Source organism: Sceloporus occidentalis, unplaced genomic scaffold, assembly GCF_023333645.1.
Source record: "Sceloporus occidentalis isolate IW3139 unplaced genomic scaffold, rSceOcc1.0.p SCAF_471, whole genome shotgun sequence".
In the NCBI taxonomy this organism is placed as follows: Eukaryota; Metazoa; Chordata; class Lepidosauria; order Squamata; family Phrynosomatidae; genus Sceloporus; species Sceloporus occidentalis.
In genome coordinates this window covers 124166-151381 of record NW_028317451.1, presented here as the reverse complement: position 1 = coordinate 151381, position 27216 = coordinate 124166, and the positions used below count along the sequence as shown (strand labels likewise).

At 43.9% G+C, this 27216-nt stretch overlaps 1 protein-coding gene across 1 annotated transcript; it reads right to left on the bottom strand.

Annotated features, from left to right (window-relative positions):
- Nucleotides 1–5214: 5214 nt before the first annotated feature.
- On the bottom strand, nt 5215–21545 carry LOC149271714 (potassium channel subfamily K member 13-like). The gene is made up of 2 exons (XM_089507186.1): nt 21209–21545; nt 5215–6107 (listed from the first exon to the last, which is right to left on the bottom strand). Exons 1-2 carry the CDS (start codon nt 21543–21545, stop codon nt 5215–5217), a joined length of 1230 nt encoding a protein of 409 aa, XP_089363312.1.
- Between the last annotated feature and the right edge of the window lie 5671 nt (nt 21546–27216).

Here is a 27216-nt window from a genome sequence, read left to right as displayed (position 1 = left end):
TAACTGCTCCACATTAACACACCGTATTTTTTAGCACCCGGAATATTTTCCAAAATCCCCTCAGTCTGCGGTTTGTGTTTCTTGTCCGTTTAATAAACGTGGAGAGAAGGAAATAAAATAAAGGAATTTTGCTATTGGCTGGTAGTTATTTTTTTCTCTCGCCCCGTTATTTCACCCCCGTAGAGCTGAGCGAAGGAGGTTTATTCGGCGATAAAATATTTATTTTCACATTCTGGAAAAATAGACTTTTTAACAGGCAAACACAGGCTGCAAACGTTCATTTCACATAAGGACCGTCCTGTTGTACAGCGCTGTGGAATATGTTGGTTCTATTTAAATCAGTAAATAATAATAAATAATATTACATGTGAAACTTCTGGAATTTATTGCATTCCCCCCAAGTGTTTCTCTTTTTTGGGGGGGGGGCAATTTGTCCTTTTTTTTTAATCCAATAAAATATTTATGAAAATACGTAAGGCGTAGGGTTGTGTAAGAAAGGGACCTTTCATGGGATCGTTTGACCTTTAATTAAGAAAAGGGTTAAATGAGGGGTCTGCGGACACCCCCCCCGGCTTTTTGATGCCACGTCCTAATCCTTTTTGGATAAAAAGTTGTTGAGCGAGACGAGCTTTAATATTCCCCATCTCTCCTTGAGGTTCTGTGAGTGGCCCCATCTGTCATGGCCGACCTCCCCCTGGCTGATAGCCTCTCACGCCGCAATCAGAGAGAGTCGGACCCCCGGATAATTTCCATTTCAATCAGCCGCTTTGGTCTTGAAGAACCAGCCCAGATGGGATCTCTCAGCTCGCCGGCGGTCCGTAATTAAGGAAGGCGGCTCGTACTTAGCGCTGCTTTTCAATGAGGTCCTTCGGGACGCATCGAGTGTCTTGCGATGTAGAGGCTGCTCTGTAAACATACATCGCCCTTCCTCGTATAGGGGCTGCGAGAGACCCCCGGATACAGCGCTGATGGAAGCCGCTTCAATGACCCTTCTCATCAGGGACGAGTGGACCTCCGCGCATATAAGATTATAGATCGCTCGGCTAATCATCTAGAATGTGCGAACGGCCACGTGGAATGATTCGCTAAAATGAATACGTAACCATTGAGAAAAGTAAATGTACAACCGGTGGATATGAACGACACCTAAACTCACCCACGGGGCAGGCTGGCCGTTCATGGTCAGAGAGAGACCTAGGAGGTTTCAAGGGTAGCAACATATAGTCTCGAAAATGACTAAAAGTCACAATGTGTGGATTATAACGATGTTTGTAAATCTGCAGTAAAGAACATTAACAACTCAGTGATTTCTGTATTCCATTGAAACCCAGAACCTGCCGGCAGATCGGCCCCATCCGGCCCCCATCTAGTCCCCGTTTCTCCTGCTGTAAAGACTGAAACCTTAATCAGTCGTTGGTCTCTCCCATCCTCTCTCTCTCCTCTCCCATCCCCTCTCTCTTCTCTCCCATGCCCTCTCTCTTCTCTCTCCCATCCCCTCTCTCTCTCTCCCCCTCTCTCTCCCCATCTCTTTTTTCTCCCATCCCCCCTCTCTCTCTCTCTTCTCTCCCCATCTCTCTCTTCTCTCCCATCCCCTCTCTTTTCTCTCCCATCCCCTCTCTTTTCTCTCCCATCCCCTCTCTCTCTTCTCTCCCCATCACTCTCTTCTCTCCCATCCTCTCTCTTCTCTCCCCATCTCTCTCTTCTTTCCTCCAGATATTGAGATCTCTCCATCTCTTTATGAAACATCTCAATGTAACCCGTATGAAATTGGCCCCTTATCTTAAACACTCGGAAGGTTAACGAGACTCCGTGTTTTATGATAAAATCACCAGGCGCGGGCTCTTTATTTCAGAACTTTTTTAATGGTTAGAAAAATAGCATCTCAACTTTTTGCACATTACAAACCATGGTTAGTAGCGGAAAGGACCGGATCCCCCCCCCCCAGGATCATCCGTATGACCCCAGCGTTACCGTGCAGGGGACACTGGAATTATGTTCCTGTTATTACCCTCGCGGCTCGAAATCAACTCCTGGAAGTTCATGAGCTGTTCGTTTCTCCAAAGTAAAATATCACCTGTGTTATAATTAAATGCCAGAGGGACTTGGACAGCCGGTAGCCATGGAAACATGTGTGACATCATAGTGGTCAGAAAACATTAATTTGTACTAATTAGTGAATTTTCAAAAAATAACTTATTGAGATTCTGAAACTTACAGATGGAATCTAAATGAGTTTTGAATAATCTTTTGAATGCTTCTGGGGCATCATCTATGTAACAGATTGTAAGCTCTTGAGACAAAGCTGTGAAATTGGTATTTATTACACAGAAGATCCTCAAGATTCCACCAAAATATATATATATTTATATATATATATATATATATATATATATATATATATATATGTATGTCCTTTTCTGTGATCTGCTCATATAATGCCCAATACATCCAGAACGCTTTCGAGGTCATTAAATGCCCCTAATACTTGTTTTTGTCATTAAACGAGTTATATAATTATTGTCAAGTTAAATACTTTCTCCACTTGTTGGTAGAGGGGGAGGACGTGCGCCCCTCAAACCGAGACCTGATATTCTGGTGACCCTTCCAGGAATTACTGGGTAATTTAATAGGGGGCATCATGACCAGCTTTCCAATGGAGAGGAGAGAGAACAATAAGGGCGTTTATTATTTTTTTAGGTGAATAATATTTTTTGGTAAAACTGATTGATAATTTCCATTTGGATAGGACGGCCCCTCTCACCTCTGGGAAAAGCTGCCTTTATAGGAGATGGAGACCAGAGACCACCAGCTATAGGGCTTCCCCGCACCAAAGGAAGATAAAGGGTTTGGGGGGGGGGCGATGTTTAACATTTTCTAAAGCTGAACGTCCTGTTCTGGCTCCTCCCGTAACTGCAATAGAACACAGAATTGCTCGAGCTGAGATTGCTTCTTGAAACTAAACGCTCCTGCATGTCGACGCATGTATTTCCATTTTCTGAAGCTATATTTGAGACCTCTGCAGTATTAGAGCGGCGTCCCAGCTGGAGCGAGAGTGTTCTGTTTAATGGATTCCACGGAAAAACTACATATTAGTCTGAGCAGGAGAGCGTGCATCGTACAGAGACATAAACATACCGGGGAAATCAGAAGATTTGCCCCTGAGCCTCAGGGTTTTTACCCCAGTCTCAGGGTCTCTGGGTGAATGGGCAGATTCTCAGGGTCTCCAGGTGAATGGGTAGATTCTCAGGGTCTCCGGGTGAATGGGCAGATTCTCAGGGTCTCCGGGTGAATGGGTAGATTCTCAGGGTCTCCGGGTGAATGGGCAGATTATCAGGGTCTCCGGGTGAATGGGCAGATTCTCAGGGTCTCCGGGTGAATGGGCAGATTCTCAGGGTCTCCGGGTGAATGGGTAGATTCTCAGGGTCTCCGGGTGAATGGGCAGATTCTCAGGGTCTCCGGGTGAATGGGCAGATTCACAGGGTCTTCGGGTGAATGGGCAGATTCTCAGGGTCTCCGGGTGAATGGGCAGATTCTCAGGATCTCCGGGTGAATGGGCAGAATCTCAGGGTCTCCGGGTGAATGGGCAGAATCTCAGGGTCTCCGGGTGAATGGGTAGATTCTCAGGGTCTCCGGGTGAATGGCCAGATTCTCAGGGTCTCCAGGTGAATGGGCAGATTCTCAGGGTCTCCAGGCGAATGGGGAGATTCTTAGGGTCTCCGGGTGAATGGGGAGATTCTTAGGGTCTCCAGGTGAATGGCCAGATTCTCAGGGTCTCCAGGTGAATGGGGAGATTCTTAGGATCTCCGGGTGAATGGGGAGATTCTCAGGGTCTCCAGGTGAATGGGCAGATTCTCAGGATCTCCGGGTGAATGGGGAGATTCTTAGGGTCTCCGGGTGAATGGGCAGATTCTCAGGATCTCCGGGTGAAAGGGGAGATTCTCAGGGTCTCCGGGTGAATGGGGAGATTCTTAGGATCTCCGGGTGAATGGGCAGATTCTCAGGGTTTCCGAGTGAATGGGCAGATTCTCAGGTTTATTACCCCAGTTTCAGGGTCTTGGGGGGGGAAAGGGGTAGATTCTCAGGGTCACACAACCCAGAGCTAACTCCTGATTTAATGCTTTTGTTGCTTTTCTCTATATTCCATTTTCTTATAGGAATTGACCCACAGTACGCACAGGGAGTTATATATAATATTTAGGATAAGGCTTAGCTCCCTTTAGTTGTTCTTTGGGGACCTAAGTGCCATTTAAATAAATTTTTTATTTTTGAGAAATATTTGGATGTATTTATTTACTTTGTTATAACAAATTGATTCCCAAGGGTGGCTTTTAAATATTTTTTACTTGGGGGTTCTGTGAATACTACTTGGCTGTTGTGCTTAGAAAGGTTCCCGGCGTGCACAAGGACTCGGCGGTCTTTGTTTTAGCCTGGGGAGAGGGGATCCCATGAATTTTGTATCAGATCTCTATTTGTAATAAGCTCCAAAGCTGTTTTACAGAAATTAATTATTAAAATTATTTTATAGTCTAATGAATAATTAAACCATGTCCACAGATTTTTTATGCTATACTCATTAATGTGAAATCCCCAAGGGTGACAAGTTCTGTTGAAAAAGAACATCATGTATCGAATCCTTTATAAAATGTATCAAACCTCTCTGCATACTTATACGTGGAAGCCTTTCTTTATACGTCTAGCGCATTGGTGGCGGAATACGGGCCACGTTGGGGTGTAAGGGGGTGAGATTTTACTATGTCTTAACTATGTCTTACTATGTCTTAAAAAAAAGGCCAATCCCACCCGAAGCTCCAATTCCCAAATCCTCAAATTTCAGCCGCTTACCGCACAGCTTCCCGATCGGCATTTATCGAATGACCCTACAGAATGCCGGAATGCTGCCTGTGAATATCAAACCAACCTGCTGGAGTATGAGCACATGATGATGATGTCATCAAAGTCTCCAACTTAAACCACCAGCTGACAGACCATGAACACCTCAGACCCCAGAAACGAGGGTGGAAAGAGTCTACGCGCTGGTTGGCAAAGAGACTTAATGAGCAATGCAGGTTCTACACCTGGAGTAACATTCGGCACATTATTCTACTCCGCTCCGTCCCCTCCAGCACCGATGAACGAGGATTCACGCATTCTGCAAAAACCCACCATTTTTTTGTTTCTGACAAATTTTTTTCAATCTTTCCTGCCCAAGGATTTTCACCGGTCCACACTAGTTTCTGCCAGTCGGTTATTCATAATAGCTAATGCTCCCACGCCACCCGAGAAACCATTGTGTCTGGAGCTCCCCCCGATTTGTCTCGGGCAACCGTTGGCCGTCTCCGAGAGCTGCTTCTGCATGATTGCCAACGAGACTTTGTTGGAGGCCAGGAAGTCCTTCATGGAGATCATCTCTCCAGACATTCTCCTCCCGTCCGTTTCGCTCTCGTACACGCCGTCTGTCTCTATGGAGATGTTCCGTCTAGTTCGAACATTTCCCGGCATAACCACGTTCCTCCTGGACCTGAACAGTTTTCTTTGGCATCTCAGGCAACACCTGCATTCTAGTTTCCTAAGTATCCAGTTGACGCATTGCTTAATCACTATGGAGATAACATTAAATAATGAATACATACAGCAGACCCCCATGAGTATAAATATAAAATTACCCAATCGGTAAAGTCCCTGGCTCTCATATTTGGCTTTTTGACTACTGACCATGTCCCCAAAACCTATAGTGCTGAAGGCAACAAAGCAGAAATAAAGTGAATCGAAGTAGTTCCATGCTTCTATGGGAGAGTACATGGCGGAAGCGCAGCAGGATATGATGACGGAGGCCACACATAGAATCACCATCACATAATACACGGAAGGTTTCCACCCGGCGAGACTGTCCACCTCTGAGTTACCAGAACCCCGGCGCGTTTCAGGAGGTAGGCCTTCCTTCCTTCTTAGCTGCCTCTCGTGAAAGGACTTCATGATGTAAGCGATGACCGTGATCAAGCGTTCCAGAAAAAGGTTAAAAAACAATATGGTAGCCGCGCATCCAACGAGACCGTAGAAGATAAGGAAAATTTTCCCTGCTACTGTGGCAGGAGTCGTCATTCCAAACCCTGGAAGGTATAAAAAGGAAATTGGTTTAGGAGAAGACGGGCGAGACAATTGTCAGAACAAGAGACCATAATCAAAAAGTGTGTTTCATCTGATACAGAGGACAACAGACTCTACGGGTTTTCCAACAATGACATTTTCCACTTTTGTTAACAGACTGAATGGAAAACAGAAATGTCAAATGGGACAAAGGACCAGCGCATTTCGCACAAATATAATTTGATTTTAGTATCTGCTATAACAATGTACAGATCAAAAAATATTTAGAACACCCGCGAAGTGTACCAGCTGCGTCCAACGTCTACCTTTTTGGATTTGTTTGAAAGATTATAATTGGGGTTGTTCTAATTTAAAAAAACAAAAACATGATCACAAATTATTGTTTGCATTAAATGAAAGTGAGATGAGGTGAGTGTTGCGTTACTTAGTCTTGTAAGTTTAAAGACCTCATATACTGGACAAAGTACCCATCGTGATATATTGTTTGTAGACAACAACTGTTTTGGGTCTACTCGACTAAGTGGCGTCATCAGTACATGTAAGGGTTAACTCAACTGACCATTTTTGAATCCAGTCTAATGCACTTGCATACACCCGCAAAACAGCTCACAGATTCACTAATCACGCAAGAGCACGTGACTTTAAATTTTGTGAGTTAGTGGCGAGGGCATCTGAGTTCAATGTGAACTTGCATGTCCTCGTCTTAACTCACACAACACCTATGGAATTAAAAATAAACAAAAATAAAATAAATTATTATTAATAAAATTATTGTGGGGCAGGGGGTTGCAAGGATTAGATGAAGAGATGGAACTACTCATTGAACTCACATGCGCTCGTCTGTAACTCTTGATCGTTACAACAATCCCTTGGGTTAATAACAATCCAAATAAAAATCAAAATTCCATTTAAACCAAAGATCTTTTTGACACTTTTTAGTTCACAAATTCATAACTTCTCTAAAGCCAAAACGGCTCTGACATCAAAATACTGAAGGCGAAAACATATAAAAGAAGCTGCAGCGCAGCATTGTACCCAGAACGCTAATTATACCAGGGCTGTGTGACCTCCTAAACACTCTAATGGCCTTGACTAGCCTGTGGGCCATGATGTGTACTTCATACGACTACTCTGTACTTTTTATGCATGAAAGAGGGAGACAACTTCAACTATTGTAACCATATTAACTTAGAGACCTCCGTGTCCTGAAAGCTTCTGATTACTGGTCTCCCATTAAATATCGCGTAACGTTTGTGCTACCATCGATCCAAACTGTGATTGCCGCCCCTCCGTTAGCCTGCACTGATAACGTGCATCCAGACGCAAGCACTTTAACACATTATCCATCCGCCTCCTGTACATTTACTGAGATTCCTGCCTAAGCCCCAAGTGCCTTTACATAGGAGTATTAATGACCTGGCACCCGAGGGTTAATCTGTGTCTCCTCACCTCCCAAGATCACAGGTCCGTCACCCTCAAGGTGTCTGCAATTCCCCGTCTCCTTTACCGAGTCCTCTCCATATAACAAAGCACCGAACTCACAGAAAATTAAGCGTACTATTAACCCTTTGAATTCCCCAAGGGGGTAACGTTATACACAGCATGTTGGTAAATAATTAGTTAATTAGTCTGCATGTCCCTCTAATTAATGGCTTTTTATTTCATGATACCCAAGCGGGGTTAACGAGTTTTATGGGGGATTAGAATGTTTCCGGAGCCGTGGGTTTAACAAGCTGCATTTCGTGCCGATTTATCGCCGTATAGCGGTGCGAGAATAAGGAGGGGTATAAAGAAAACATGAAACGGTTTGTGGTTTTCGGGCAAATTAACACCTTATTAGCGAAACGAATATAAAGGTCTCTGAGGAGGGTCCATGTTGACTTTTTGGAAGGCTTAAAGTGCTTTGCGCCCCCCTCCACAACCTTATTATTCCTGCGTCTATACGAAGAGCCGGAAGTCCTGTGCGTTTCACAAATATAATTAGACCTAACGAGGTTATTATATATAATTAACCTTTACGGAACTTTTGAACCCCTGGCTATAATACAATAGAAAGTGCCCCTTAATGATGATTTGGATCCTGGGAGGCATTTATTGAGAGAAAAGATTAGTTTGGATTAATAGCACATTGTGCGCTATGGATACCGTCCCTCGTACAACATCCTTATATATATATATATATATATATATATATATCCCCCCAACACACAAAATAAAATCATAAAAATATTAACATTTTAAAATTAATTATTAATACAAATATAATGAAAGATGCCTTCGAAAAAGATCTGCCCCCAGTCAGGGCAGGGTACAGATAACGGCCCCGAAGCTGCTACAGACACCCACTTAAAAACTGTGGGTGGGGTAAAGGTGAATTGGGTGGAGCATAGTAAAATGGGTGTGGCGTGGGCAGATATGGGTGGGGCTATCATTTAACCACACCTACAACCCAGCTATCTAGGCAAATGCATAATTTCTTTTTGAGTGAGTGCTGCGTTTAATGCGGGATGCAGCGTATAATTACCCGGCCCCAACCAATAGCAATCAGCGTCATCCGAGCTTCATAATGTAAATTCTTCTAGAAAAAGGGGAAGAGTCCGCCTCTGAATCACAAACAACATGGATATAAAACCTGACTGTTACTAACGGGGTCTCGGTGCATCCTGTTAATTAGAACGCCAATTAATGTCACTCTCTACACGTATTATGAACGAAACCAGAACGAGAGGCAGACAGCGGAATTACCCATCAAAGGATTAAGAAGGTCTCGGGAGGTCTGTGGTTTACATTATTCTGCCTAATGAAAATCTATGGCGGAAAGGACTTCATTAGCATTGCCATAAAGCATCAGCTCAGTGAGGTGTTTGAGCCGGGAAAGTCACCCAAAATATCATACGACTGACAGCAACGGCGCCTCCAGGTCTGCAGATAAAGGGAGTTTATTGGGACAAAAATTAGATAAGAGCAAGTGGGGGGTTGAAGTGTAGTGTGTGTGAGTTGTTGAATATAATGTGTTTATGTGGTGTCTGTGTGTGTAGCATGTTGCGAGTGGTGTATGTGGCTGAGAGTGATGTGTGTGTGGCTGAGTTTAGTTTGTGTGGTTGAGTGTGTATGTCTAAGAGGGGAGTGTGGTGTTTGTGTGTAGTGTACTGTGAATGGTGTAGTGAGTGTAGCTGAGTGTGGTGTAGTGTGTGTGTGTGGTTGAGATGTGATATGTTTGAGTGTGTGATCTCAATAAGAACAATGTGTGTTGCTACACTGCACTCGCAGAACTCCGTGCCACCATATCCTGAGTTTCTATGATAGGACGCGGACGGCAGACGAGCCAAAGGGTCCTTTTAGTGCTGTTTAGCTGGAGGCCCCTAAAAATATTTTTGGATCTGCAGGTACCATCCTGCTTTATGAGCCAATCATTGATCTAGGTTGTCATGCACAATCATGGATGCTATGTCTTCTTTTGCTCATAAAAAATCATTACAATGAACTAGACGTGAAATCCTCTTTTCTTGTCTAATCAGCATCCCAATTCAGCTTCCCCCACGATAAAGAGGAGAATTATTACAGGATCTGCTGATGAACCAGTAGAATCTTTTTGGGGACGCGATTAATGGAATCTCTGTGTGTTCCCCCAGGTGTCTCCTGCGTACAGACATATGCCGCTCCGGAGCGTGTTCTGGAGTTCTGCGAGTGCAGATGTTCTGCTTACGCAGGGATATTCCTGAAGGAAAACATGTCTCCAAACCCGGAGGGACTCGAGTCAAATAACAAACTCTCATTTCACTCCGACTCCATCTTTATAGTAAACATTCGTCCCTAATCGTTCCTAACACATAATAATTATCCTTCCGCTTACCTTCCCCGAACCTTACCCTTTCCGAGCAGAAGTGGAGTCTGGCACCGGTACTATTGCAATGTTTAAAGACAATGTATAGAATTCTGAGTTTTAGGCTTTGTTTTGTTATTTTTGGAACAATTGACTTGGCTCTTAATTGGATTTAAAAGGGACAAAAAAACATTGGCCTTCAACTTATGTTTCCAGTCGTAGAATCTAGACTACGATGGCTCAAAAATGCTACTATATTAAGCTTTTTTTTTTTTTATAAATTTTGCCACTTGGAGCGCTACAAAAGTATCTTTGGAATGAACCACATGAGACAATGTTATCGTACAACTTTCTACAATGTATCAATTTCCTGTACAATATCGTTTCCCCAAAGAATCCTGGCACGGAGCAACGACATGTAGACATGAGCAAGATTTGTCTGAATCATTTGTGGGCCATTTGGTCCGGCCGGAAGTTAGGGGCATTTCTAATTCGGGAACTAAATTCATTGCTTGGTGCCCCAAAGTTGAACCCAGGGCAAAATGATTCCGCTTTGAGTGAAGGGTTCGGGAGAGGACGTCACCGGAAGCGCCACCATATTGGCGGAAGTTCCCGCTGCGTTATGGGATGAAAATAGCAGAAGAGAGAAGATAAAAGATGAAGAAGTGGTCAGCAGAGAAGGAAGAGAAACATTTAGAGAGTGGACGAGAGGGAGTGTGATAGAGTGTGATAGAGTGTGATAGAGTGTGGGTGAATGCGGGCCCACGTATTTCGGACTAAAAATTTTAGTTTTTTTGCTTCGTTTTCGGCCGCTTTGAGGAAGTTCTGGCCTCGTTTTCGTGGCTTCGTACGAATTTACCAGAATTCTGTAGTTTGCATTTCGTATAAATCTGAATGCACAAGTCGAATGACAAGTGAGAAAAAAGACAGAATTGGTGAAAACGCTTTTGTCCTTTGATACACTGAAGCAAAATGTTGGCAAATATCCGCAAACATCCCCAAAATGAATTTTAAATGAAGTAGTAAAAAAAAAAAAAAACAACAGTAAAAAGACAGTTTTTACCAACTTATTTATAATGACTAATATTTATTTTGAATTATATTAATATAGGCATATGTATTGTTCTCTTACATATTGAGCAAATGATCCTCAGCAGATCTGTCATTGTATTCTTTCCTCCGAATGTTTCATCGCATTAAAAACAGCACAGACTCAGAAACAAAAGTGTTTTCAGTTTCTATGGCAACGACCTATCAGTGGCTGCTTATGTGTCACATGATAATTTAGCATTCCCTGAAGAAATATAAATGACGGCAGAATTTAAAGTCATTAAAGGATTATTCCTGCGAACGGCGGTACGAAGTGGGTGAGAAAAGCTCTTCGAAATCATTGAGAAACATTAATACAGAAGACGAACGGGAATAAGCCTGAGAGGGATTACGGGGTAAACGTATAGAATATTTATATCCGATTAAACTCCCAATGCAAGATTAAAACGGGGAATGAAGACAAGAAACGCGGTATATGTCAGAGAACGGGGGGGAAACTGTTGGGCGAATTACGAGGAAGAATAATTTGTTCTGATCATCGAGAGAAGATCACGACGAGATGCGGTAATAGCTCCGCAATTTAGTGAGAGTTGAGCAATCAGGGCTATTTCCCTTGATGGAGTACGAGGGATCGGTGAGCCCCCCCCCCGCACTCACGGCGAAGAGAATGACATCTAATACCATGAATATATGAATAAATATTCCGCGGCCCACCTGAGCCAGCCAAGTGTAACTCAGTGTTTTGCATCATTCTCCGCCTTTATAAAGCATTCTTTTTGAAACCCTCGTTATTGAATTTTCAAAACACGGAGAAAAAAAAAGAAACGAGAGACTCCGAGATATGAAATCCCCGCGAGCGTTTTACACGCTAACGATTCGAGACGCGGCAGAGAGGAATAACCCCTTCACGCGATCAGAGCAATGATGGTTATTCTGTAATTACCACCCCCCCCCCCGCCCCCCGCACCACCCAAACAATGATCAGGATGTGATATTTTTATGCGACCTGGCGCTTTACTTAGGAGGATTGTAGTGTTTTAGTTAGGCTTCCGAGGACTTTCTGACGCGTATACCTTGGGGGGTTCAGTAATTTGATGCTTTGGAGCTGTTTGAATTTTCTACGGTTATCAGTTTATGGTTAAATCCTCACCGATGATCTTCTGGATGTTGGGAAAATGTAACATTGTACTGGCGGCAGATCGGCCCTATCCGGCCCCCGTCTAGTCGCCCGTTTCTCCTACTGTAAAGACTCAAACCTTAATCAGTCGTTGGTCTCGTCTTAGATTCAGGAGCAGAAGGCAATGGCATTTGTAATTCGGGGCGAGGCAGTAGCCCAGATGTCACCCAATATCCATCATAACGTTAACGCTGCATGCTGTGGGCCAACAGACATGATAATGTGAGCGTCAGGCAGAGGCACTTGAGGGGTTAAGGGGATTAGCGGGGGTCCTTGAGTTTGTTTTTGGAGAGCAGGTGTCAGACGAGGCGCGCATGAGCTCATTGCACTCCTGAGTCACGGTCTCATCTCCTGCAGGTTTGACGCAGGATACTTCTCTCCGATACAATCAGCAAAATCACGTCTTGGGGAAAAAAAGCTCAAACTGAAGAAAAGCAGAAAAAAATGATGTGGAGCCGGGTGACCCCATATCTGAGGACAGAGATTTCTGTTTGATTTAAGACAATAAAGTCGCACAGAATACAAAAGTCAGGAGGGGGCGGCTCTGACCCCGCATCCATCAACAGAGAAATCCAACTCCCAGCACTCTAACCCAGGGCCAAGGGCCTGATTCCAGGGGCCCATAAACTGTCTGAGTGTGCAGTTGAGTGCAACGTGCTTTTGCGACTGAGTGTGGTGTCTGTGGCTGAGAGTGAAGTGTTTGGCTAAGTTTAGAGTGTGTGGTTGAGTGTTGTGTGTATGTCTGAGAGTGGTGTGTGTTTTTGCACGGCTGAGTGTGGCATTCTTGTGTGGAGTGTGCTGTGAGTGGTGTAGTGAGTGTGGTTGAGACATGACTTATATGTTTGAGTGCGTGTCATCTCAATAAGAACAATGTGTGTTGCTATCTTGGCTCAGAGTTGTATTTGTGGTTCAGTCGCCATCAGCGTGGCTGAGGGTTATCAGTTAGCTTGTCTCTATGTGGCAGGGATGTCTTACTGAGAGGACGGCAGATAAGTGGAACAGCCTCCCAGCAGAGGTGGTAGAGGGTAATACAGTGAGGGTATTAAACACGCATGGGATAGACATACGGCTCCTGAATCTAAGACGAGACCAACGACTGATTAAGGTTTGAGTCTTTACAGCAGGAGAAACGGGAGACTAGACGGGGGCCGGATGGGGCCGATCTGCCGGCATGTTCTGTGTTTCTTAATGAAATTGGTTTTATGGAGTTAATTAGGGCAGGGAGATACTTTGAGGGTTAAAGTGAATAATTTTCAGACCTCTGAATCTAGAATGTTCTTGTCTCTGGGGGTCTCCCCCCTCTTGCGCGTCGCTGTACGGTTTGGATTATTTCTGATAAGAAACGCAGGGAACGAAGGCCACCGGCCTCCTCCGATTATGAATTTGTAGTTCTGTCGGAAAGTAGTAAAAGGGAAGCAACCACTCGTAACACCCGGTTACTATGGCGACAGCACCACTTTATAAACGTTACATAATTTAAGCGTTCGCAGAACGAGGAATCGGCCAATTATAAATCATGTAAGGGCGGCGTCTGCGGCCGCCGATCTGAGGCTCGTTTTGTGATGAATCGGTCGCCATTCAGGATCATCGCTAATTTATTCCTTTGATGGTTTTCTGATTCCCATCGTGGAATTATTCTCTCCGCGCTCGCCTGTTACTGTAACAACATGGAGCTAATCCGCGCATGGCCGGCGTGCGCCACAAAGTTACTTGCCCCGGCAGATTTTCCTGGCAGGGTTTTTTTTTGGTAACCCTTTCTGTTCCAGGTCACCCCTTGTCAGCCTCTTGATTTGACCCATCAGCGGTTTCAATGGACGCATAAAACAAGAATTTGGTAAATTGCTATTATTTTAATACTAGAAACATTTTTAAGATTTTATTAACGAGAAGTAATTTTGTAAAAGTACCTAAAAATAATGGGTGCAGCTGAAACTAGGATTTTCTTAAAAAAGTATATATGTAGGTAAAAGTAAATAATTAAAATATGAAGCAAATTATTTTGTATTTTTTTTTTATTTTTATTTATTTTTAGCAAAATTGTAGAACATTTAATATTTTTTTTACGGTAAGAAATCAGCAGCAATCTAAAGTCTTTGTCTGAAATGAGCCGCTTTTCTTTCGCACAGATGAATAAATCGGCCGTATTATTCTACAGTATATCTAAAGGACCAATGGGAAAATAGCGTACTGTCTCTTTAAATCATTTCTGGCCATGAGAATTTCGGGAGTAAAAAGAACAAATTCCTCCTTTTTTTTTTTTTTTTTTTTTTTTTTTTTTTTTTTTTAGAAATGGGCCGGTGAGTGCCTTTTGTAGAAGGGGTCAAGTATGAAATTCTACAGAAAAAGCTGAATTGTTTCAAATGAATTATTTTAAAAGTAAATGGAAAACGTGGGAATATTTATAAAGCGTTTCAAGGTTACAAATAGTGCAGCGAGCGGCGAATACGGAATAGAAAACACGAAAATATTTCTGCTTTACAAACCAATAAAAGAAGAATCCTAAAACTGCAACAAAATAACAGAAACATTCAGAAACAATATTCATTTTATGGCTTAAAAGATGAGAAAAAGAGGAAAATACATTTTATATAATTATATAAATATATATAAATATATAAATTGTATACATTTCTAAGTTGTGGTGTTACTTAAAATATAAAAAAATGTGTTTTGGGGCACTTTGGGCGCTCATCTAACTCTCCTCCTACTTCCTGTTTCCTGCACCAATATTGAAACAAACAGTAACACAAGCAGCCAATCAGAAGGCAGGGGGCGGGTGCATCCTGGGAGGTGAAACTTGTAAGCGCAAATCTTTTGTTACAAGTGTTTTTTTTTTAAATTGTCAAAAACTGTTAGAATTATCGTTTTTTTCAACGTTATTTTCGAGGACAGGTTGACTTAGCGCCGTTACGACATTAAACAAAATCCAATTATTCCGCTGCTTGTCATCTAAAAAAAACTGCAGATTCAGCCATAAAACAAAGAAATAAAGTATAAAGATTTGGATGTAAAACTGAAGAAATTTACTGCGGCCCCGGGAGCTTCACGCAGAAGATAAAAAATGATACTGGAAAATAATTGCGTTTCCTTGCATTTTACATTTTTCTCTTTTTAGAATCCTTTTTAGATTTTTACGTTTCCTGCAGTAAAAAAAAAAAAAATTTAAAACTTTATAGAATTTACAATTAGCGACGACGACGACGTGTAATTTACACACGAAACGAGCAGCAAAACGCTTCGGTGATTTGTCATTTCTCTAAATTTCCCAAAATTGGGTGAAAAAATGTATTTTTATTTTTTTTATCGTTAACCCTTGGCAGGTTCGGCTGCTGAGTCTGCCCCTACCCGGCGTATATTTTCAGAGGATATCGTTTGTGTTTCGCTCCTTCCACCAGTTAACGTAAAAAATAGAAGCTTCTATATGGATAACATTTTATAAAATGAGGAGTTGGTGAAAGGCGTCGGGATCCCGAGGCGAGGAGGGCTCGTGATTCGGGGTCTGAGCTGCCGACTTCCTGCCATCCGGATATTAAAGGGAATTAATGAGTCAGATACTAAATCTCTTCCCTCCTCTCGTTAGTCCGAATAACCCAGGAAGATAGTTTAACTCTTAATGGGAAGGAGAATCTAATGACGATGTGGATTACAGACACTGGCCATAGAGGGGAATTTTGCCCCTTCTCCCCATCTGTTGCCCCCCCCTGATAATTTACCCCGTGCAGGTCTCTCCCATCTCATCATCGTCTTGGAAGTGCAGCCGGCCCTCGTATACCGAGGGAGCTGACTCTAGATTCATTGGAACTTATTTATCTCTCTGCACCGGATTATTTACATGGAAGCCCCCTTGCTGCCTGCATGTTAGATGTCGCCGGACCCCCATTCCAGAGGAGTTTGGAGCCCGACTGCGCTAACCTGCTAGGTTTGGGAAACCCAAAATATGCCTAAAAACCACCGAGACCAGCGACTGATTAAGGTTTGAGTCTTTACAGCAGGAGAAACAGACGGGGGCCGCCTGGGGGCCGATCAGAAGTTTCTGTGTTTCTTATGTAATAACAATTTTGGTAACATTGTATTTCCATGTGATAGACGGCGGGGTGATACATTCTGATTGGTTGTAGCATCATTATATGTCATATCCTGTGACATCACTTCCTGCACAGGGCGTCCCAGCGAGCAATAAAATGCTGCTAAATCCTCCTGAATTTGGTAACACTAAATAAAGGTGATTTACGGTTACATAAAGAAGCAGAAATTAATAATAATAATAATAATATTTGATCATTTTTATTTATAAAAGCGTGGATTGGAACACTTCAAAATGCAACTTTTTATTTACTTGCGTTACATGCACAAGCATCATGTAAATTATAAATGCTCCTTTATAATATCGTATTTTTAGTAGAGAGGCGTTTGGCGGAATCATAATCTGTGTTAAAAAACCCAGAGTTTGATGAATTAGTAAAACGTTTTAGTTGACTTTATTATTGAAACACGGCCTTCTCTAAACTTTGCAGCCTAGTTAAGAAGCCAAAGAAATTGAACCCGTTTCCGAAGAGAATCATTTTGATGAAATAGCTGTTTTTGTCTGATGATCCGCGTGCTGAGATGCGTTAAGTGCTCCCAGAGCTGATTAGATCCTCATTTTAAACAAGAAAAGGTCATTTTCTCTAAACTCGCAAAGAAAGAAGAAGAAGGAGCAAGAACGCGATCCACTGACAGAGATTTATAAACGTCCAGATGAGCCGCGCGGAATGGAGATGCTGGAGATGTTTATGAATGAAACCACATTTTTATATTAATATTAGAAGCTCTGAACATTTTTTTTTAACCCGGTAGCTTTCTAGAGAGTTCTAAAGCTCGGAGATATCGAAGTGAAGCTGATCGTGCATATTGGAAACGGGGGCCACCCAGTGTGATGCCGGTTAATTGGGGGCATCTGGTAACCCAGAGCCGGAATCTCTCTGGAATATCGCTGGATATTACCGTATTTGCTCGATTATAAGACGACCCCCCAAAATCAAAATATTAATTTAGGAAAAAAACAAAAAGACCGGATATTAGACTACTCTATAGGAAAAGTTTTACCAGTAAATATTAATTTAATGACTGAGAAAAATATATATTTTTTTATTTCCTTTTATTTGCCAACCTGCCCCCCCCCAGTTATGCACATCTGCCCCCAGGGTTGCCACTCTGCCCCCAGAAATGCCTTTTAACCCCATATATGCCTTTTTATGCCTATATGCCCCTCTGCCCCATGATATGCCACTCTGGCATATAGGGGGTTAAAAGGCATACCATGGGGCTGAGTGGCATATAGGGGGTAAAAATGCTTTTTTGGAGGTATATATATATATAACTGCTAACAGCAATCTCACTCCTATCAAACCAAGGCAGCCAGTACATGCTGGAACCTGGGGATGATAGGAGTGTGAGTACAGCCTCCCTATGCCATGCTACCACCACCACCCCCCTTACACATCCATACTATCACACACACACTCATTCACAAACATTTAAATACTCATTCATTCCATTAATCACACACACTTCACACATTAATCACAAAAACCCTCCCCCACCCCCTTACCTGAACTGCAGATCTCCCACTCGCGGACTTCTGCAGGGGGCCGGCTGTGCGAGCAACTTCTCTGGCCCCGCCCCCAGAGGAAGGAGGGGGGGGGTAGAGTTATGTGAGGACTCTGCTAGCTTCCTGTTCTCCTGCTGCTAGAAGAGCCGCTGCTCGCGACCAAAGCACCGGCAAGCAGCCTGGCCCCAGCAGAATGAGGTCTGATTAGAAGACGACCTCGATTATAAGACGAGGGGTATTTTTCAGAGCATTTGCTCTGGAGAAAACCTCGTGTTATAATCGAGCAAATACGGTAATTATTTTTACGGTTGACTCTTTGGATACTTGGCTTCAGATCCGAGTTCTAAAGTAGGTTTCGGGTTCCAATAACAGAATGTCCCAAGTTGAAACCAGAGAATTTGCTTGGAAATAGCTCGTTTCTTAGGAGTCACGCATTAAAGGTCAGGACCGTCTGGACAGGCTGAGCAGGTCGATCGATCACATGGAAGAGCTCGTCAGCCAGGTATGGAGACGTCAGACAGATACGTTCTCACGAGAAAGAAGGTTCGCCACACATTCTGGGTGATTAAACGGATCATTTATAGGTTGGAACAGCAAAGACACGTAGGGTGGCATGGCGGGAACAGCTAGATATATTTATCTACGGCAGGGCGGCTGGAACACGAGGACGGACCATGAGTACAGAGAAGGGATTTCTGGCTTCCAACAAAAGCGTCAGAAGCGGAACCAAGACAAAGAAAAACGGCAAATAAAACCAAAAGTGGAAGTTGTAGTTTCTTAGATAAGGAGTAGGAAGTTAAACTGGGCTCGCATTATCTATTCTTCATCAACTTAGGAAACTAGGAAGTTAAAAGCAATACTAATAATAATAATAAATAATAATAATAATAATAATGTGACCTGTTTATAAATCCAAATACCTGTTCCAAAAAGTTTGATATCTAAATCTGGCACCCGTTCCCTGCCTGCGCAGGTCCTTTTTCACCCCAACGTTGTTTCTTTTTTGTAAGAATGATTCCTTCCCATGGACTGTTACCCACCTCGCTATCTCCCCTTTCGGTAAATGTACAGGGACTCCCTGGATCCCATTATATATATATATATATATATATATATATATACACACATATGTACAGCGCTACGGAATAAGTTGGCGCTATATCAAACATTCTGAATGCATTGCACTCCCAGTGACACTCAAAGGGTTAACAGCAAATTAGTTTGAATTCCCATTTTGTCTAGGTCATTATAGTCGTTATAATTAAGCCCACTCCATCCATGGAGAACGTCGTGCGTTGAAAGGGCTTCTTTCAGCGAGTCTGGGTTGGGTTTTTTTTTGGTCTTTTGTTCTTTTCTCCGGAACGATGTTTACTTTCTTTTTTTTTTTTTTTTTTTTTTAATAAAATTTGCAGTTGAAACGAAAGGTTAGATGAATATTCCCACTTTTTAGCGCCTGAAAGGACGGCAGCCAAATTAGTCATTTCCGACACGTAAATCTTTGAAGATCTGCCATTCTGCTATTCGTTTTAACGAGGGGGGTATTTTCTTGCCGCTGATTGGCTGCTTCAAGCAGCCAATCAGCGGTAAGAATTGTTGGAACGCGGAGTAGGTGGGGAGCTGCAGCTTCTACTTAAGCCAAGTAATTTTTTTTTTTACATTTTAAAGACTGCATATTAAAGTAAAAATCCATATTTCTATATTTAATGCAGATATAGAAATATGCACCCGTCTTTGGTGAGGGTGCCGGGGACATTAAACTGTCCCTTTAATTATATTTAGCCCACTAAACCCTGATTATGGGCTCCCCGTGATCCACGTGGCGTGGGCTGCTGTTTGTTCCGTGTGTGAATTATTACACGCCATCGCATTCTCTCCGGGGCACAGATACGTTTATTCCTGCGTATATTCAATGAATTACGAACACTTCAGGACGGAAGCTGATGCGATAATGAATGCGTCGCAGATTCCTCCCCGGCAAAGGAGTATGTAGTGCACGGATAATGAAAGCGCCGTCGCTGGCAGGGCGCTCATCAAAGAATCCGTATTAACGCACTTTGGGAGTATTTAACGTCACAAAATGAATTGTCTTTAGGAGAAGCTGCAGCTCCACAGCTGTAGCAGATCTCCTCCTTCATGGTGTGATATTTCAAGCCACTGGTCGGTTGCTTGAAGACCCTCTAGTTTTAGGTTATAAATGGGGTGGCTAATGCCGCAGTGACCTCCCGTCTGCCCGTTGTACAGCGCCGTGGAATATGATGGTGCTATATAAAAGAATAAATAATAATAATAAAGCAGCCACGCAAGGTCTGAGGGGGGCTCCTGTTCTTCCGAATTGAAAGACAGGGATTGCCTTCGAGATGAACGTCAGGCGTCTCTCTGGAAAATATTTCTGCTGCAGATAAATCACTGAGAAGAGAAGCGATATCACACCTGTGATGTCAGATATAAGCTTAAAATATCTGCTCACGTTGGGTCGTGTTCCACGGGAGTGTTAACGAGTTACAAGGTATCACACGGGATGTGCCGGGACTTCCGTGTTACCGCTTTAACTGTCTGGGCGCCGCGGAGTAAATGCAATCATCATTTTAAGGGGAAGTTCCAGCGCCTGCATTTGGATGACATCATAGCAGCTGCAGGAAGCTGTCACCATTTTTACCCAATGAGTGAACTGGAAACTCTCTGATCTCCACTTCTTTCATTTCTCTAATTTGAGGGATAACAAAAGTTTCAGTCCAGAGAGCGAGACACCAGGAGAGACCCGGAACCTGCCGGCAGATCAGACCCATTCGGCTAACACGGGTACACGGCACCAAGGTGCCCCAGTAACCAAGGAACCCGGCGGGGTAACATAACACGTGGTACCCGGCGGGGTAACATAACACATGTCACGTGACCCTGCGGTAATCGGGCAGCATCAGCTCAGCTGCTCGCACAGAGAGTGGCGGCTGCAGTAAAGACAGAGCACAATGCATGCGCAGAGGCAGCCACTTCTGAAACTAAGAGACGATCCATATCCACGGGGTTTGGGGCGGAAAACCATTAAAAAAAAAAGCAGAGAACCAATGAAATGAACAAGCAGAGCACTGATATTTAATCTTTTTTGACCGAATTCGACATGCAACATACTACTTTTGTATGCATAGGAACCCAGAACCTGCCAGCAGATCGGCCCCATTCGGCCCCCCGTCTAGTTTTCTGTTTCTCCTGCTGTAAAGACTCAAACCTTAATCAGTCGTTGGTCTCGTCTTAGATTCAGGAGCCGTATGTCTATCCCATGCATGTTTAATACCCTCACTGTATTACCCTCTACCACCTCTGCTGGGAGGCTGTTCCACTTATCTTCCACCCTGTCAGTAAAGTAAAACTTCCTCCCCTTTAGATCATTTGGGTAAGGTTGGGTGTCATGTCACCAACACCAAAGGCCAATGAGCGAGATAAGGCCACGTGCCATCTGTTGACTTACCAATTGTTGACACGACTGTTCCTACAAAGTAGAAAGCCCCCGTGAAATCCCACCGAGGTCTTATAGCGTCCACTCGAATTCCAGCCACGTTGGCCTCCTCGTAGTCCCGCAGGAAGTTGTGAAGGTCCATTTTGCTGAGATTATATTTTTGGGTGAAATTGTCCAATTTGTTCTGCCACTTCTCTTTGGCTGCCCTCTCCATGGGCTCTTCGATGGCAGAGAAGACAGCAGCTCCACAAAGCATGTAGAGAATAATCAGGACAGCCAGCAGAAGGAACCGACCATTGTCTTCATTCAAGTGACCAAAACCACAACAGCAGCCACCACGACAAGCCATTATCTGCCCCAGGGCAGCCGGGACGGGGGCATAGGTTACAAGGAACGGCAGCTGCTTACCTGCCCCAGTCTGATGATGGATGGTCCAACAGGCAGCCCTTCATGGTCAGAGACATCTGAGTAACGTTGTATCCAAACCCAGGATTCCATCCATATTCCATTCTAATCTGGAACACAGATGCCCCTCTCTGGGGCTTGTATAACACACGCTGTGTTTTCTTTACCTCATTCTGTGACGTTTATATAATTCCATCTCATTTCCATAACTGTAGCAGCCATACCTTCCCATGTGTCCAGCACTAGATTCCACCCCACCACCTGCCCCTCACACCAGCCCCAGAGATAAAAGCATCAGGTACCTTAACTCCATGGGCAGTGCTTGCAGGGGGCATTTGTTTCCATCATAGTGCAAATCCTATTACTCCAAGCCCTGGTGAAGTTTCACCTATCCCCCCACTATGGGGTTGTTGACTTGTGGTTTTGGGGGCAAATCAGTTGCTTGTCTCAGCAGCAGCAAAACATCAGTCCTGGTTTCACAAGATCACAAAAATCCCAACAAGGAAAAGCAGCTCCAATCCTCGGGGGGGGGGGGGGGGAGATCCTCTTCTCCCACGCTGCGATCTACTGGGCATCATCAGCGACCCCCAGCACCAGGGGCAGGGATCCGGAGCTGGCTTCTGGACTCACCATCTTTAGTAGAAAGGGATGGACGATGACTTGTAGTGAAGCAGAAGACAGGAACCGATCTGCAACTTTGAACAGAGGCTGCCAGCCGGCGGTGTGCTCCCTGCTGCCGTGGTTTCGATCAGCTGCATCTTCATCCCCCAGCTTCACTGTGTGGATTTCTGGATCCTGAGATCAGTCATACCCTGGGGACCTGGAACCCACCAGGGGTCATCTTGCATTTTTTATTAATTACAAGTTTGGCATTAGAAACCTCACCCCTCCCCTCCCCCACCGGGTGTGGGGTTTGTTCCCTGAGAGATGTATAAGGGCAGAATATGCCCCCCTCGAGGGGGGGGTAAATCTTCTCCAACCAGCAGATCTGCCCGGACTGCCACTTGTTAACACGCACAGGGGTAAGTTCTGCTGTCTGCACTTTCTCTGCTTTGCTGCAGCCTGCATGCACCCTCCCCCGCCTCTCCTGCTGGATGCAGGGCTTTCCGTGTCCTCTGTGGCCCTGAGCTGCCACCCCCGACGAGCCCCCTCTCCTGCCCCTGTGGCCCCTGCTCCTCTCCAGATGATGTCTGCTCCGGGAGACCCTGGTGGCTTCTGAGCCGGTTCTCAGGACAGCGCCTCTGGTGGTGGATGGAGGTTCCGCAGCCTCGCAGAGGACCCCCTCCTCCTGCACCTGATTATTAACCCAATAAAGAGGTGGCTTTACATTTTTGCTGTTTTTGATTTTTATGCATATTTATGTAAAGAGAATATTCCTTAATAACTCAGTAAATACTCTAAGGCAAGCCCACTATATTTATTATAAAATCACACGCCTGGAATGCGTTTATCCTCCAAAAATAAGATCATGCAGAAAAGCACTTCTGTGCAGCCTTTAACCCTTTAGGAACAGGCCAGTCTTAAAAATGGGCAGGATACACGGAGGGGTCTCAATATTTCCAGCTTGGGGGGAGAGAAGAGAGATGGGGAGAGACATTTAAATACATAAAGGGGTTTAATATCGGTCAGGAGGGAATTTATTCCAAAGGAGGAGGAAAGTTACAACAAGAGACCGAACTCTAGAGGGTCAAAGGCTCAGATGGAACGGAAGGGAGTTTTACTTTACTGAGATGGTGGTATATAAGTGGAGCAGACTCCCAGCAGAAGTGGTAGAGGCTAATACAGTGAGGGTATTAAACATGCATGGGACAGTGAGGGGAGGAATATAATTTGCTGGTTATTACGTTGGTCAGGAAGCGCCGTCCTGCAGTGATATCAGTTTATATTTAGTCCCAGAGACATCAAAAGGAACTTGTTGCTTTAATGTGTCATTTTCCTTGAGCCGGATGAACATATAAAGGGGCGCTGCGGCTCAGAGAGATGCCCAGAGCACATAATAACCCCTTGCAGCTGCCGGTACCCAGGGTATCTGGCATTGATAGGTGCTGCACCCCTGTCGGCACACTGTGAAAGTTACCCCGGCACCGACCCCCTCCGGAGGCATCAGTAACCGAAGCCTAGCGCTCACCTACCGGGTGCTCAGAAGTCTGGAGCGCCGAAAAACCCTAAATCTCACCTCTGTACAGCGCTACAGAATATGAAGGTGATATTACAGTCAATGACTATGAATCTCGCTGCCAGTAACCCTATGCTGCTGTCCAGGGTGCTGAAATCCCAATAAAGGGGCAGTTTAATGCCCCTGACACCCCTATTATAAGAGAACGCATATTTAAATACTCCGAGTAACCCTGATGTTCCATGAGGGGGTTAATACGCATTCTTCCAAAATGAAAAAACACCCTGAGGAGGAAACGGACCGTTTTATGATTGAAATCAATGACAGCACTTTCTACACCTGTGCCTGGGGGTCTCAGCAGACCCTCACGTGCAGCGGTCTCCGAGCCGGTGCTGGAGCCGACCGAGGGTAAGTAAATCACGTGCCAGGTGAACCCAACTCCTGTACTTACCGGGAGCAAAGGGGCAAATGCATGTGGGGGGATTCCGAATTCATGCATTTGCACGGAAGACCACAGGAAAAGTTCAAGGGACCCCTCGGCCACTATATGCATTATTATATTATTATTATATATACTATTATTATATATATTTATTCTTATTATATATTCTTATTATTTGTATTATTCTATTATATATTATTATATATTATATATATTATTATTATAGATGTATTGTATTATTTATATTACTATTTATATTATTATTATTATTATAGATGTATTATATTATTTATATTATTATTATTATTATTATTATAGTGTGTATCATGTGTCGTTTATCACACTATGATTACTCTGTGCTGCTGTCCGAGGTGCTGAATCACATTTTCACAGGCGGGTTCTGTAACTGCCACGGGGTATTTTATTCGCACTGAATACCGATTTATTCAGATGTTGTGATTCTGTGATATTTGTTACTTCTGGTTAAAGAAGAACCGTCACATTCCAGCATCTAATGTCACCTACACGAGAGCCGAGACCTGCTAATTACTCTTTCTTTTACTTTTCACTAATGTCTAAATATAAAACCCACTTCTTTTATTCCCCGTTGCGCTTTATACAGCAGCTGCCATCTTGCTGCCCCATCACGGGGTATAAATCGCCCTGAGATATCTGTGATAATAGCGTTACGGAGGGACCTGCGCGGCTGGAAACAATCTCTAGCGCTAGAGGCTCATGCGCCGCCGGCTAAAACAACGCGGGGAGAGAACAGGAAGCGGCTTCCAACTTCCTCCTCGGGCTGACCAATGGGATAGCAGTGCAGTCTGTGTGTGTGTATGGTGTTAGTGTGTGTGTATGTATATATATATATATATATATATATATATGTGTGTGTGTGTGTAAGCATTGGTGTTAGAGTGCGTGTATATATATATATATATATATATGGTGTTCGATTGGATGTGTATGTGTAGGTGTATGGTGTTAGTGTGTGTATGTATGTATATATATATGTGTGTATGTAGATATATATATATGTGTGTGTGTGTATGTATGTACCGTATATATATATATATGTGTATGTATGTAGATATATATCTATATGTGTGTATTTATGTGTATATATATATATGTGTGTGTATGTAGATATATATATATGTGTGTGTGTATGTATGTACCGTATATATATATGTGTGTGTGTAAGTGTTGGTGTTAGAGAGAGTTTGTGTGTTAGTACGTGCATTTGTTTTCGTTGTGGGGGGGGGGACCAGGCACCACTAATCCTAAACTCCACTCTGGTCGTTGGTCTCATCTTAGATTCAGGAGCCATATATCTATCCCCTCACTGTATTACCCTTTACCACTTCTGCTGGGGGGCTGTTCCATTTATCTTTCACCCTCTCTGTAAAGTAGAACTTCACTACCTTACAAAAACAAGAAGGCGTCAGAGCCAACTTAGGCCATTTAAGCCAATCGTCACTGCTCAGCCGCGCAGGGCTTTGGGCTAGCGGCTATTTAAATCGTCCCTTCGTGTGAAATCTAAAGCTTTTAATACATTTCTTGTGGAAACGTGAAGCGCTTCCCCTTTAACCGCACGCCGTTTCCTGGTAACTCTGGGGGATAAATAATAAATTGTATAAATTGTTTGTAGAAAATCTCGCTCGCATGCGCTGGCTCGGTTAATTAGATCGCCCCGTATTATTTCTCGCACAAAAGCCTCCAATTAAAAGAGGTTATCCTGGCGGACGGAGGGGAAAGAATGTTTTTACTGGATGAATGGAGAGGTTAATTCCGAGAACGGCCAAAACACCGTTTTCTGCACGGAAAGCTCCACGGGGAGCGGAGAGCTAAACTCCGGCGCGTCGTGCGGGTATTTAAATGTAAATGCGATCCGCAAAACCCAGGAATCGCACCGATTTACCCCAAAAAGAAAAAGAAAAGAGACAAAGAAAATGAACTCTGCTCTGTAATGATTGAAACCGCTTTCTAATCACTGGGGGGGGGGGTTCGAAAACATGCAATAAAACAAAAGTTTCTGCTTTCCAGCATATTTGCCGTGGCGATAATATATTATTCATTATTCTTACGCTGCCATTTCTTTTAAATGCTCTGATTTCGCCTTTTTTTATTTTGCTGTATTTTTTGGAAGAGGTTGTAACCCTGAGGTCCGGGCAGCCGTATATCGCCCAGCCGGCCGCCAGCTCCAAATACCCCAATGGTGGCCCCGGAGCCGAGTCAGCGGAACTCCCCGAGCCCCGCGCTGAATATAAAGCCACTCGCTTGGCGGTTCAAAGTAATGCCGCTCCAAGATTAGACAGGACTCGCCATGTTTGGGGTACGCTGACGTTGCGGGGGCTAAGCAATAAAGGGCCCTATAATGTGACGGAACCCCTAATATTTATACTTGAGATGAGTTAAATAAGGATTTGCGTGCGCAGACTTCTTGCTTCGATACACTATATGGCCAATGATGATGACATATGATGACATCATATTCTAAATACAGAGACATTAATATGAAGTCATCTCCCCTTTTGCAGCTATAACGGCTTCCGCTCTTCTGGAAGGAGTTCCACAAGATTTTGGGGCGTTTCTGAAGGAGGTCGATGGGGCTGAGGTCAGGGCTGTGTGGGACCGGTCAAGTTCTTCCACCCCAAACTCATCCAGCCATGTATTTATGGAGCTCGCTTTGTGGGCCCGGCGCAGTCATGCTGGGATATAAGAGGGTCTTCTCCAAACTGCCCCCACAAAGCTGGAAGCCAAGCGCCGTCTTGAGATGCCCCCTTCATCTCACCAAGACAGTTTGGACAACGCTACACTCCCAATGTCCATATAGTGTATGTGTTCATATTGGTCATTTCTTCAGCACCCCGGAATCTGAATTCATCCGCTCGTCTTTGTGATTTCTGCAGAATGTTGGTAGCACTTTGTGTTCTTAAAGACAGGTTGGCCTTGCGAGAAATAACGAGAACTATTCGGCTGATTTATGTAACGTCAGAGAACGAGGAGCTTCCATTCCGGAGAAATCGCTTTCTGGAATCGTTCCGCATCCAAACG